Below are 14,769 nucleotides of genomic sequence, written 5' to 3' on the forward strand. Positions count from 1 at the left end.
GAAGAAATACATAATGTATTTATTCTTGTATGCATTATAAGGAATTAGCGCATGGGATAAACTTTCTTTTCTTAGCTTGTAGCAGTAAAATTATAATTGTTACCAATGTGACTCCTCTCATAGCCGCCACTGAATTATTCTCCCGAAATCTTTTCGACCCTCCCCCCCCCCCGCACTGTCCTGTTCTGGATACGGGAAATTTTCCGGGACACTAGGGAGTAGGAATAGTATCTAGCCATTATAGTTTGACAAAAGTAATTCACATTCTCTTCTTCTCCATATATATATATATATATATATATATATATATATATATATATATATATATATATATATATATATATATATATATATAATATGGTGTTAACATTTAGTGATTTTTAGTGATTTTCCACCCTCTAATCTAGTACTAAATGTTGATTGTTCATTGGCAACCCTGTTTGGCACTTGTGTCTGAGTGGTTCTGGTCTGCTGAAGCAGACGACGTAATACAGTACTGTGTAGAAGAGCGATTTAAAATTTCGTTATGGGAGGAAAATATTCATCGTTGGATCCTATGCAAGTTGAAGTTCCAGAACTTCATGCATTGCTTGAAAGAGATCCATATCTCAAACCATACGAACGAGAATTTCGCAGAAGGTAAGGAAAACGATAAATATGATTCCGGCTCTTTTTAAAATACAAAGTTTTGATTTCAATTCATAACAATTCGTATATGTTTATGTGTGTTTCGTTCTCGTTATGCATTTTATGCATGAGCATGTTGCAAGTAATTTTTTTCTTTGTCATTTGCCACTTTAAGGTTAACTTATAAAACACATTATTTACAAATATATAAATAATTTTCGTAATTCGTCGTAATAAATATTCTAATAACTTATATATTCAAGTATTAAGAATAGTTTTCATTATTTTATGATTTCAATGCTAATGTTCACTTTTATGGAAATTAACATATTTTGTCGCAGTTGTATAGAGTATATCTAAAATGTTGATGTCCTTGTCATACCGCGTTTTGTGTTTGTGAAGGTCACGAAACACGTGATAACAGGACGGGATTATATTAGAAATGGAACCGATATGCATGGCAGGGCAAGCATTGGCGTGTGTCAGGGGAAAAGGGCTGGAGCGCTTAATATTCGAGAAAAATCTGTCGTACTAAAGTAACACGAAGAACACATCGTATGTTTATTTTTTTTAATTCATTAAAAAGCTGTGCAGTCTAAAATAAATCCGTAAAATGTAATGTTTGTAATGCAGTATGAAGGGTAAAATTTTTGTCAGTCGTGCACACAATGTTGACTTAATTTCAGATGTCCTCTTGTGTAGTTAAATGTCTACGTTGTTGCCTTGTAATAGGATGATCTTGCTTCGGTCACCGGTGGGATGGTGTTTCTCGTGTCGTGCGTTGGACTGTGGGTTCATGCATGGGCGGCGATTAGGGGGGCAAGAGGGGGCTGTTGCCCCCCCCCCCCACTTTTTTGAAGTGACGCACTAATTTATATAGTTTTATTTGGAAATGTAAACAGGGTGCTGACACAATTTGGAGAAAAAAAATGACTTTTCCCTGACTTTCCATAACGAAAGTTCCAGATTTCCCTGACCCCTGAATAACTTAAATATAGAAAAAAGACAGAAACCCCAGCCTCTACACTCCCAATATTTGGCCTTGTTCTCTTTCGCTTCTGTTTCTTTCTTTTTTCAATTTTCTTTCCAAACGAATGTAAATTTACAAACATGTGCATTAGGTCGATATTGATTAGGCCTACATATTACACAAATTGTAAAGTTACAAACGAAAGTGTGCAGTGTACAGAGTACTTAAGATATGGAAAAAATACACATTATAATATTGCCTATAGTAATAAACAGTTCATACATGATTTTACTGATTATTAAAAAAACACACCCACATTATGTAACACATACTTTTGCTAGTGCAGTTGTTAAATGCAACCCATTTAGAAATTTGTTTTCATCCTTTCTAGCATAGTTTTCTTCTCATTGATCTGAATATCCTTCTCGTCTCCGCAGTTTAATTTTCTTTTCTTCCTCCAACACCTTTAGTACCTTTAGTTGTTGCTGAATCTTCCGTTTCTCCCTCCTCTTCTCGTCTCCAGCATTTATTTCTCTTTTCCAAATACACCTGATATTGTCTCATTGAACTTCTCACTGAATTTGTCATACCTCTTCTAATTATTAATCTTGATGGTCCACCTATTCTCATCACAGAATCATATATGATCCGTTGAGCTACCAGAGATTCTTCTCGTAAGTTCCCAACAATGAGAATTTTATTTATTGTGAATCCACTTTCAAAAAATGCGTTTCCGTGAAAGAAGATAAAAGACAATTTCATAACTGACCATAAGTCAACGAAGAACTTCTCATTTCCTACGACTAAGTAAAAAACTCATCAAGTCCAATACAATCTCTGTCATTGGTTATGAATTCATTCAAGTGTTTTTTTAAATTCTTCAGTCTGAGCTTTCACTGTGAGCTGGAGATACTATTTCTTCGCGTTCTCAGCCACTTGTCCAGATATCCTCTTGGCACCATGCAATTCTTCTAAAATAGCTTCTACCCTTTTGAGTAAATATGCAAGGATGCAGTTAGATGTGTTTCTCGCAGAAAATTAGTTTCAACAACTATATCAGAGAACACTGGCTCCCTCAATATAATCATTGAGAACACGAGATTTTGCATCCATTAACAGTAAAGAAATCAACCCTATTTCATAAATTCAGTAATTGAACAATGGACCTAAATCGATTTTTCTCTGGCCAATCTGCCATTTTCCTGACTTCACCTAATACATTTTTACTTTCTGACCTTTGCCTGACTTTCACTTATTTTCCAGAATGTGGACACCCTGGTAAAGGTTTTGTATGTATTACTGTTTCATAGAAAAAATGGCGCCATATATTTGCCGTTGCGTGAGTACGTATTGGTTATTTGTCTTCGCGTGGAGTTAAGAAAACTACAGGAATTGCGTTTTAATTGCAATTCAAAGCAATTAATATTCCAATTGCATATTTCTTTAAATGTTATGCTTGCAGTACTTCTGTATTTCATTTTCTATAAAACATTCATTTAATGGCATGCGGGGAATTAAAAGTATAAGTTTTTCATTAATTCCTAGTTTCAATATAACTTCTGCAAAACAAGCGTCATTATTCATTACTATGATTAATATTATCCCTTCTATTTATTTGTTTTGCAAATTTATTAAATAATCTAATCACACAATTTTCTAGACAGAATTGTAAGATGTTCATGGGCAAAAACTCAAATCTCTTCTTACACTTTCGTTGTTCAAGATTATAAAGGATTAATACCTACCTGTATTGCCCTTATGAATTTACTTGATAAAATAAAAATACGATATGCGGTATTTTAAGTGAAAAAAGATAGTATCCTATTAGTTATACAACCTTTCATCAAACAGTGTTAAAAACAATCAGGAAATGTAATATTGATATACAATTGTTCAGATCATGTCCTGCCCCCCCCCCCCACTTTTAACGTCCAACCGCCGCCACTGGGTTCATGTGTCATATCAAGGCTGTAAGGCAGACCAATGTGTTAGGTTTTGTAGGAATCTGAACTAAGCAATGTAACTTAAATTTAATTAGCTTTTACTTTATTTACTTACTAGCTGAAATGCCCCTTCTTCGTACAGAGAGAATAGATGATGATGATAATGAATTGAACTTTAACGTCCCGTTCAGCAGCGAAGCTATATGAGACGTGGACCTACTGATTAACGTGGAATCCGAACCACATGACAGAGAGGATAGATTTATGGGAAATACTTGTATCTCCTTACCCCATAAAATACTTATTTCAGTGTAAGGGTAATTATAAAATACAAAATATACTCTAACTTGGCATAAATAAACATGCTACACCTGCAGAATATGCCTTTAATCAAATTGATGAGGGTTAAAACTCAACTTGATATTCTTCCAAAAGTCATTTCAAACGGGTTAGATGTTTTCCCGATCCCAAAAAACTACACATCATTCGACACATCTCAGTCATTGTTGACATTTTATTTTTCACCTTCCCCACTCCACCCTCTGCCGATTGAGATGGACTTGAATAGCATTGGGTGCATCAATATTTATTTCAGGGACCCCGAAAACTGTAGATTGCATACTAATATCAGTCTTTTTATATTATTTTTACATGTCATTTCTGCCAACTCTACACCTTTGGGGGTCTTACTTCCACAGTAGTTTCTCCAGATTGAAAGTCGTATATCTTCCAATTTTGGTTAAAATTGTTCCATCGATAGTGTATATATATATATATATATATATATATATATATATATATATATATATATATATATATATATATATATATATATATATATATATATATATATATATGTATATATGTGTGTGTGTGTGTGTGTGCGGAGCAACGTTTTCGTTTTCGATAGTTTTACGTGTCACTATTTCACCCGCTACCCCGTGCTAATGAGAGCTTGAATCGGACTTGAACGGCGTCGTGAGTGTCATTTATCTAACCAACCTCGAAAACTCTGAATCTAGCACTAATATCAGTCATTTTCAATTATTTTCACATGTCACCATTTCCCCACTCCGTTCTTTGAGTACTAATGGGTGCTGAGTTTGAATTTTGACGGCATTGGAGGTGTCACTGTTCATCTCGGAGACCCTGAGAAGTATTTATTCGACACTAATATCGGCAATTTTCGATAATTTATGTCACCCCTTCTACTTCCCCTAAGTGTGCTAGGGAGGTCTTAATCCATCAGTACTCTTTTTCCGGACAGCAAGTAACGTATGTACCGAGTTTGGTTAAAGTTATTCCTGGCGTTTCAGAGTTATCTGGTACACACAGACACATATATACCCTTGTGGCTAAGCGGCAAGACTGCGCCGTTTGCGTGGGAGAACAGAGTTCGATTCCCGGCAGGAGTACATGTTCTTCGGATTCCACGTTAATCACTAGGTCCCGTTTCATTTAGCCTCGTTGCTGAATATAATTCTCAATTAGAAAGTATACGTACATCAACGATACATTCTCACTTTGTTTCTATTTACTAATTTCAGTGAACGGTTCAACACAGGCCGGGATTTATGTATTTGGAGAAAAACATACAGAAAGAAGAAATATGAACTGAATTATGTGATTTTACAAAGACTCTGGCTTTCTACCACTTTTAAGACATTCAGCATTGCAGGATTTTTAAATACAACTATATAATAAAAAGTCTCATAGATTAAAGGGAAATGAGAATCAACTCAATAAGCCTACCTCAAAAGTATTTGCCTCTGTTTTCAATAATATCAATAATTTAAAGAGAAATATTAGTTGCAATAGTTATCTTCTTAGTCATTCCTCATTCGTAGTGGAAGCTTGGATCTGACAACACGTATAGTAATGTACTGCAATTTAATGGGTTCACTCGTACGTAATCTTCCATTTGGATTTTATATAGAGGTTTACAATTTGTATTGTTTTCGTTGTTTGCAGGTATAAAAATCTTCCGCATAAGTTACAAAGAACATACCTCCAAATTAGGATATTTTTTCCATGAAAGTAAATATTATTATACAGAAGCTTGATAGACTTACATGAGCTATTTTTAAAGTGAACTTACTCTATAAAAAGTCGTATCGCCGTCACTGGTTATATTCTATCGAACCACCACCATTATGAATTATCGGCCGACATTGCAATTTCCAGTGCAACGATTTACTTCGAAAAATACACATGAGAATTTCATTCCTTTCGTCTTTTCGGATTTTGTATAAGCCAGTGAGGGTAGCCCTATATTGTGGACGTTATTTTAACAGTCCAAATCAGCAGCAATCCATTGAACTGTCATCAAGGCTTTTTTAAAAGATAATGAAAAGGAAACATGGATCCCGATTTCCTACTTTGTCCATGCATATCATACTTAACTTTTGCTGGCCCAGCTTGCTCCAAGTGAACTTTGTGGTGGACAAACCGTGTGCGTGAAGTTTCCAGGGTTCTCGCGTTTCTTCCCACTTTCTTCATTCCACCATTTCATTCATTTCTCATTATCGCCGTCTCCTTTTAGCCCAGCTGGCATAGATGTGGGACGTAAAGCGTAAAGATTTCATTTCATGTTTTACTTTTGCTGTCTACGGGGCCGCGGTGGCTCAGTGGTAGAGCGTTCAGCTCTGATGCTTGGGGTCCGTGGTTCGATCCAGCTCACGCCAAGTGAACTTTGTGGTGGACAAACGCTGTGTGCGTGGGTTTCCTCGGGGTTCTCTTACTTTCTTCATTCCACCATTTCACTCATTCCTCATCATCACCGTCTCCTCTAGCCTAACCGGCATAACCGTGGGACGTAAAACTCAAAGATTTCATTTTGCTGGCTACGATCAAATGAGGGACAAATTAGGGTTATGATGGATTCCTGAAAATAGGTAGCATTTACCATCCCTTTTGTCCGCCTTACGTACCACCAACTTCACCTTGTAATCGTATTCGGGGACAAACATTATTCCCTGTGGGGAAATTTTTTCGACATTGATGGTAAAATTCGGTACGTCCCATGCCAGAGATGTTAGTGTACGTAATTGCCAGACTGTGACCATTACTTGAGACAAATGTAGGCTTCAGCTAATGTAACAAGCATCTTCCATTTTGACCCCGACCAATTTTCTTTCATAAATGTCTTACATTCAGGAAGTGGAGCGGGAGGAAGTTATGAAGCCTGATCTTATGTACTCGTCACAGGCAAGGAATGACATGGCTGACAGACTTCGCCAGATTTAATCTCTGAGACATGTCACATTGAGGTGATGGATTATCTTAGATTACTAGTTGAGAAAGTCCACCAAGAACCCGAAGGGACCCTTTCACTGTTAACTTTGAACGATACCTTTTTGTGATCTAAACTTTCTGCATGGGCCCCATATTTGTTTCCCCTGGCCACGATATTTTTAACTGTAATCTCTCACCAAGAACCCGAAGGGACCCTTTCACTGATAACTTTGAACGATACCTTTTTGTGGTCTAAACTTGCTGCATGGGCCCCATATTTGTTTCCCCTGGCCACGATATTAACTGTAATCACTCCGAGGTTAAACCATTTTCTTGATACTGCTTCACTACTAGGTTGTACAAAATTGTGCCTGGAAATCCTTGATAAATCCTTCTCAATAACTGTTCACTAGCACCAACACGACACGCCGGCACTTGCAAGTGGAGACACCACATTAATAAAAACGCTGGATTTATGTTTCTGGTAGAACTATGCAGGCGACAACAGCGTTGCCAAATTGGTCGGATATAAACTGACCAATTTCTGTAGTTACTAAAGGCTCTACAAGAGTAACAAACGAAAGACTCTTCGGAGAAGGTTTATGATTAAAACAATAACACGAAAATAGTGACATGTATCATTAAGACAAAGGTTTGAGCCATGAGAGACCTAGGTAGGAACAGAACTATTTTTTTCTTTCATTTGCACAAGCTTTTTAAGTATGGCTTTCAATTGTCCAATTTGACATAGTGTGGACTCGTTTAAAAATACACACAGAGGAACGTAGTTCTGAATACTGTGTGATAGTGGATATAATACATAACGGCAGTATTAGTCAAATATTGATATTCGAGTATAAATTAGCATACTGGAACCGTAACGAACAAGTCCTTTAATGCCATGCTTTGTTCGGGACCATGGTAAAGTGGTTGATGAAGTATTGTTGATTAAGTAACTGGTATTTAGCTTTTGGCCTTTGAATATACCAGTTTAAGTGCTGTCATTTCGTGTCTAATTTGGACAATTCATGTACAATAAGTTGTGTATTGATCTTCTTTCTTTATAGATATGCAGTTTTTAAGGACTACGTTGAAAAAGTAAAAGATTATGAGGGAGGATTAGATAACTTCACTCAGGGATACAAATATTACGGGATTCACTTCAATGATGATAATTCAGTGACTTGTAGAGAATGGGCCCCAGGAGCAGTTGAAGTATACCTCACAGGAGATTTCAGTAAGTTAATTTATTTTATTATTACTAGTCGTTGTACTCAAGCTTTTGACTTTCTGTATATAATTAAAATGGTGGTTAAACACAACAATTCTTTACTTGTCGTAATAATAAGCAGCAAAGCGCGTTCAATGCTCAGTATTGTGAATGCCCATTTTCAGATAATTGAACTGAAACCATACATTCCCTCTGTCAGAAGAGAGCGCAATGACTTACGGGAAATACCAATGTGTGATTCAGAAATTGGGTGCATGAATAACAAACATGTCGTTGTATTTAAAATAAAACGCCAGAACTAAGGAAAAGCCGACAATGCTGTGTGACGTTGGTTAACATCTATTTTGCTAGAATGAAGGTAAATTAAGACGTTGCATTGAATCAATTCGTTCATGTTAAGTATTGCTTATTTGTGAAGTCTCAAAATGAGCTTACCTAACATAGAACATGTATTTATTGTGGTTCTTCACCCTGCACGAAAACACAACTTAAGCAATGTAGTTCTTGTGGAGTAAGTTGGCTATTCAAGTTTTCTCACTGGAATAAGTTTGAGTAGAAACTCTCACAGTGGTCCCTGAAGATATCCAAATAATCCTGTGGTTCTTCAGAGGAACTTGGTCAGTGAGTTGTCTTTCTTCGTGATTGTTCAACGAAAGAACCCCGTCCTCTTGCGTATCCTAAGCTTGTAGCACTCCAGAAAGGAAAATAAGTGGATTTAGTCTTTTTAGTGCATCATGTATTTTATTTACAAGACAGAAAAAGAATGTAGTGTCCAGAAATGGGTATTTTAGTATTAGTACCGACGTTGTAATCTTTGTTGAGATAGATTTCATGTTGATGTCTACAAATAAGCAATAGCATTCCGTTTCATGTTTAAGAAATCAATACCTTCAGAATAGACGCACAGGAAAAATTCTCTGCAAATCAGCTTTTTGTTAGTTTGTTTCAAATGAAAGTAATATTATAACATAAATCTAATCATGAAATACAACTTAAATTCTTTTCGCCTGCTCTTCAATACCTTTCCCAGTGATACTTTTATTTAGCGATATATTACTGTAGAAATACACAAGTATTGAAGCTCAAATCCAAATACAGTTAAGACTTCTGTTCTATTTTGAAGTAAATTTAAACAATGCCGTTTTCAACTTGCAATTAAATGGTCACTATACCTTTAAATCGGCAAATTACTTGCACAGTAGCGACGTCTATTAGCTCAGGTAGGCAGGTAGCGACACCTATTAGTGTGACTGTGTTCTATTAAAAATAAGCGTTACTCAGTCTTGACATCATTTTGTATTATAAATAAGAGTTTCACAGCACTTACGTAGTGTACTGAAGTTACTGAACTTTATTAGGTGATTATATTTCAACTGTATAATAATCTGTAAGATCAAGGTTTACACCTATGTCCCAAAACATATTGAAGTAAGTTCGTAAAGGGATTCTTCAGATTAAAGAGTATAATTTATTTTGTACTCTTCTTAAAAGCGCGTATTAGTTACTGAGGACTTTTATAGCAACGGAAAAGTTACGTAACCAAAAGCTTCAAAAGCTAGGGAATATTTACAAAGTTGTACATACTAGATAAGCTGTTCATAAGCGTTACCATATCAGTACCATAATAATAAGTTTTTCTAACTCGTACGAAATTTATTTTCAAATGGCACTAAGTCAAATTGTTATATATATATATATACAGGAAAACTAAATAACAATCAAGTACGTAGAAGTGCTATAAACTTAAGTAATTTGAGGAAAACACACTGCGTCTACCTTGGCCCGTAGATTGAAAAATACACAATTAAAAACATACGGTTTCTGATTATAAATATTTCGAAGGATCCTATCCTTAACTCAAATATAAAATTATTTTTTCAGAATATAAAATTCTTTTCGTAATATAACGAATATTCAAAGGTAATAGAACACATTTCTCACATAAAAGGTATATCAAACTTATGCAGAATATCAAAGTGGATTAAACAAAGTAACCGTGAAAGAATTAGACTAGAAGAAATGAGTGATGTAAGAACCACTATCAGTTCCGTTCACCAGTTTTTGTCATGATCAAGTGGAGTTGGTATGCCGAACTTCATGCGTCAGCTTACATTTTGATGACGTTCAAGGAAAAAAAAAAAAAAACATATAAGACGTTATACACGTGCAAGACATCGTCAAATATTAACATAAAATAGGTAATGTAAAAGTAAAACTTGCTTTCTCCTTATATAACTAAACGCTTCATGCATCGGACTTTAGTACAGACTTTCAAAACGGAATAGCTTACTGTAAAAGCAGTGCGTCCGAATGATATTTCCAGACCCAGAAACGTCAAGTACTACTCTGTAGATACCAAATAGTGAAACAGTTCAGTTCAGTAATGTCAAGTCTGGGTTTGTGGGAAGCATGTTTAGTAAATGTCTGAAGAACAGAAGATAATTGGTTTTAAACCAAAGAAACAGCGTAACGAAATCTTCTCCGTGATAAATTTGATACGGAATTTCTTCAATGATAATAGTCGATAATTCGCTTCAGGATATATTTGATGTACACTTAAAACACACATCTGTATGGTGGCATTGGAATCCTCAAGGATTTTGTATATTGAAGAATTTTGATAGGTTTTGTTTCCTATCTCTCAGTTCATAATATTCTTTGGGAGATTACTGAAACACAATTTTAAAATGTAACAACACTATATTTAGTCACATATTTTTATGCTTGAAGTTTGATAATTCTCTAATCAAACACCACATATACAGAGTGTTAATGAACTATACCGACAAACTTTAAGAGGTGATTCCTCACATCAAGATAAGAGAAAAAGTTCATATGAACCTATGGCGAAAAGTGCATAGTTTCAGAGCTAGGGCTGTCCAAAGTCGCGAAAAAGCCAAATTTTAAGAGGCGCTATTTCAAATTCGAGAGGCTGTGGATGGTGGTCCTTACCAGCGTAAAGAAAGCCAAGTATACACAATCCAAAAGTACATATTTCATCGATTGTCAATAGGTGTAAAGGTTATTCCCTAGAGGGTGTAATTCTCAGATTGTTTTCAATAGAGTTTTCAGATATACCTTGATTTGAAGAAGGGTCCAAAGTAGGCATTACGTACACCTTGACAATAATGGACATCCAATGCTTCGGAGAGGAGTCAGAAGTGTTAGGAAGAGGTAGCTCCATGTATCTTTGTGTTCGGAATAACGTGTGATGATATGTATTTCGTCACGGTATATTTCACGTTTTCTTCACTTATAAGCGTGAAAGAAAACATCGCACCATGCGTTTTCCCGAGTACGAGAGACTGTGCTGCTAACGATCCTTAACACTTCCGAACTGCTGAAGGATTCAGTGTTCATTGCTATCAAGGCTTATCGTTTGCTTAACTTGGACCAATCATAAAGTCAGAACATCTCAAAATTCGGTTGATGGCATGTCTGGGAATTTCACCCTGCAGGGAACAATCCGTACACCCATTGAACATTCATGAAACATGCATTTTTGGATTGCGTATGCATGACTTCCTTTACGTTGATAAGGACCACCATCCACAGTCTCGAATTCGAAGTAGGGCCCCTTAAAATTTGGCTTTTTCGCGATTTTGAACAGCACTAGCTCTGAAACTATGCACTTTTCGCCATAGGTCCATATGAACTTTTTCTCTTATTTTGATGTGAGGAATCACCTCTTAGTTTGACGGTATAGTTCATTAACACCCTGTATGTATATATATATATATATATATATATCTAGTGTGTTGTACAACTATGAATAAAGGTTGGAGCACTCTGTCTTACCAAATTACTCTTAAAGTTTGAAACGTTGTTACGTATAAAATATATACAGTATTATTGTTCACTGTTATCCACTTATCCTGTATATGTACGTATAATAACTTAGTGTCATTTGAAGAAAACCGTTTCTGAGAGTTAACAACTTTGAATTACTAATGTCATTGGTAATAATTCTGAATAGCCTGTATGATATGTACACTTCTCCAAAACGTAATTTCACATCTGAATGTTTATAAGTCCCTTAGAATTATCGGTTTGGCAACAACGTATTCGAAGTACGAGAAGAAGTCATAGGAGAAAAATAGCAAGACTTCCGAACACAGCTTACAGTTCGTGGCCTGAAATACTCACCTTCCAATTTTTTTTTTTTTTTTTTTTTTTTTTTTTTTTTTTTTTTTTTAATGTAATTGTACTTTTAGAACAAAATAGTACCTTGCAAATACAGAAATCTTGGTTGTAGGTATAAAGTACACACGCTTTTAGACCACAAAATTTGGTAAGAAAACTAGGAAGTTAAGATGTTTGTTATCTATCAATACAACTGAAGGAAAACTTCGTATCTGTTTCGTTAGTCATGCGTGTCAAGTTGTTTCTTTCTGTGGAGATTCAATACTTTGAACCTGGTTCGAATCCCACTGAGTGATTTATTTTGTAACTTTTCAGTTATTGTTGCCGTACACTTTTATAGTATACGTATTAACCTATCCAAAAATAAGTCTCATAGGTGTAAAACCTTTTCTGTATTTATCCCAATGTGATTCCCCTTTAGTGTAAGTCACTTCTTACATCGATCCGGATTTCTGGTGTTCAAGAATTCGCTATCAGCCCTAATAACTCTATCAGTACTAGAACGTCGTCGTCGTTGTAGTAGTATTAGTAGTAGTCGTTGGTGGTGGTGGTGAGCAGAAGAAAGATTTAAATGTACTAAATGTGGTTAGAATCTTATTTCTTCGCAGTTCGGTGTTACAGCTATGAACGTTATATTGTCTTGGTGTATCAGAACAATTTTAGACAAGTTTCACGGCAATTTTACCTTTTTACTTTGAACGCCTTAATAGTTCTCAATAGTATACACCAGTCACGTATCACAGTTTGCTAGAGAGCCTATCGTAAGAATGCCCTCAGAGTTCCATAAAGCATTGGCCATCACCTTACACCGAACCATCTCACATGAGTATTTTGGGAGTGGAGATGAGGTGTATTTTCTACTGCTTTGAAAGATGTTTTATCTCAGGGTCAAAGTGGTGGATGTGAGTAATTTCCTGAATTACGAATATTGCTAAAACCTGTTTGTATCCTGTTTATAAAGGTAAATAATATGCGTACAAGCGAGCATTCGCTCATGTTTTCGTAAGAAAAGTTTTTCCGGGGAGAAATCAAAATGAGTTTGGATACACTTGGACACTGTTTGATATGTCTTAGCTCCGGCACAGGGCAATGTTTCAACTCCGAGGGGAGAGGGAAAGAAGTATACCTGGAAAGAACACTGAACTCGCTGCCGACAATCGTTCAGCATTCAGATGTCAGAATCTGTCTCGTCAATACTTTCCTCATGCTCCGCCACGGATATGTATGTTCAGCATTCGTCAGATTGTGTTACAAGCTCTTATATGAAACGCCAATAGTTTCTATAACACACCAAAAGTCTTAGATTCTGCAATACCATGTCATGGATGACATCAATGTTTTCTGGGTCAGTATTGTTGAAGGTGCACCGGGGCGAAATTCGTCAATGAACGTCTGACACTTTTGGAAATTTGCAGCTCAGTTTCTCACACTAGCATTAGAAGTTGCACAGTTCCTCGTCGATTGACACATATCAAGATGGATTTTTGGGGTCATATCTTTCTTGTAGGGGTACCAAGTAACAGTTCTGTTTTTCGCCCGCTGTTCCTTGGTCATGTCTATTCATACGGCCATTCTGTGGATTTGAGGGGCTTGAGGCATAAGTAAATTGTAGAGCCAATGATGTAGGTGAGAATTCTGTATCTATCATGAAAAATTTGTGTGTTTGAACTATCCATATAAACTACAGTGTCATTTTGCTAAATAGTTTACACAAAGACAATAATAATAATAATATTCAGTCCATAACATTACAGTATGGTACTTGGTGTATGTTAAACAGCATTGACTACCTTTTACATGGCATCAGATCAATTCAAATTAAATTGAGACATATATATATATATATATATATATATATATATATATAATATGGACGCAATATCGTAGGAATAGGTTCTATTTTCGTCCTTATTTTTATAGAAAAACTGGAAACTTTAGAAATTTATGTAACTTTCCATTTCAATTTTGATCTCTTGGGTTAGCTGTAATAGATCGAGAAAATTCTTTCGTACGGATTCAGTGTGTGAAGAACAGGTTCAATCTTCGACCTTGCACCATTAAGCTCCTTCCCTCTATTGCACCATTAAGCTATAGATCTACCACTTTCGGTTTTAATATTAGAACCCATAGTTTCCAAATCTACGTTGCTTCACAATACGCAACACAGTCCACTTTTGCATTAAAAGAAAAAAACAAAAATGTAATTGAATAATAATTTAAATTGTCAGTTTAATAGTACTAACAAGACTTGTAAATATTTAATTTTACACGTATAACGGATCTCTAACAGATCGATTATTTCCATTGTCACTATTACCGCTTTTATAACAACACTACTGTTTGACCCAAGAGGGCCTAACTCGAAAAGAAAGAAACTTCTCGCCGTAGTCTTTTTAAATGAATCCTACACCAATTCATATTTGTGGATTTCTTTGTTTCACTTTGGATAGAAATCATTCGGTCCATTCAAGCATTGTTGCTTTATATATGCTCTTAATTATTTATTACTAGCTGAAATGTCCGTTCTCCGTACGGGAAGAATGGGTTCATGGAATATATTTCAACTCTCCTTCCCCTCTAGGATACATATTTCAATGAGAGTGGAGTGAGAGTGATTCAGC

General features: G+C 35.7%; 1 protein-coding gene across 1 annotated transcript in view; it reads left to right on the forward strand.

The window, feature by feature from the left end:
• Positions 1 to 441: 441 nt before the first annotated feature.
• The window catches only part of AGBE (1,4-alpha-glucan-branching enzyme), a 99,901-nt gene continuing 85,573 nt past the window's right edge, over positions 442 to 14,769 (forward strand). The window contains exons 1-2 of the mRNA XM_081762544.1: positions 442 to 639; positions 7,842 to 8,011. Coding sequence (XP_081618670.1) covers positions 527 to 639; positions 7,842 to 8,011 — 283 coding nt within the window. The 5' untranslated portion in view covers positions 442 to 526. The remainder of the gene's footprint in view (positions 640 to 7,841; positions 8,012 to 14,769) is intronic.

Source organism: Thermobia domestica, chromosome 6 (assembly GCF_964235325.1).
Source record: "Thermobia domestica chromosome 6, izTheDome1.hap1.1, whole genome shotgun sequence".
NCBI classification, from domain to species: Eukaryota; Metazoa; Arthropoda; class Insecta; order Zygentoma; family Lepismatidae; genus Thermobia; species Thermobia domestica.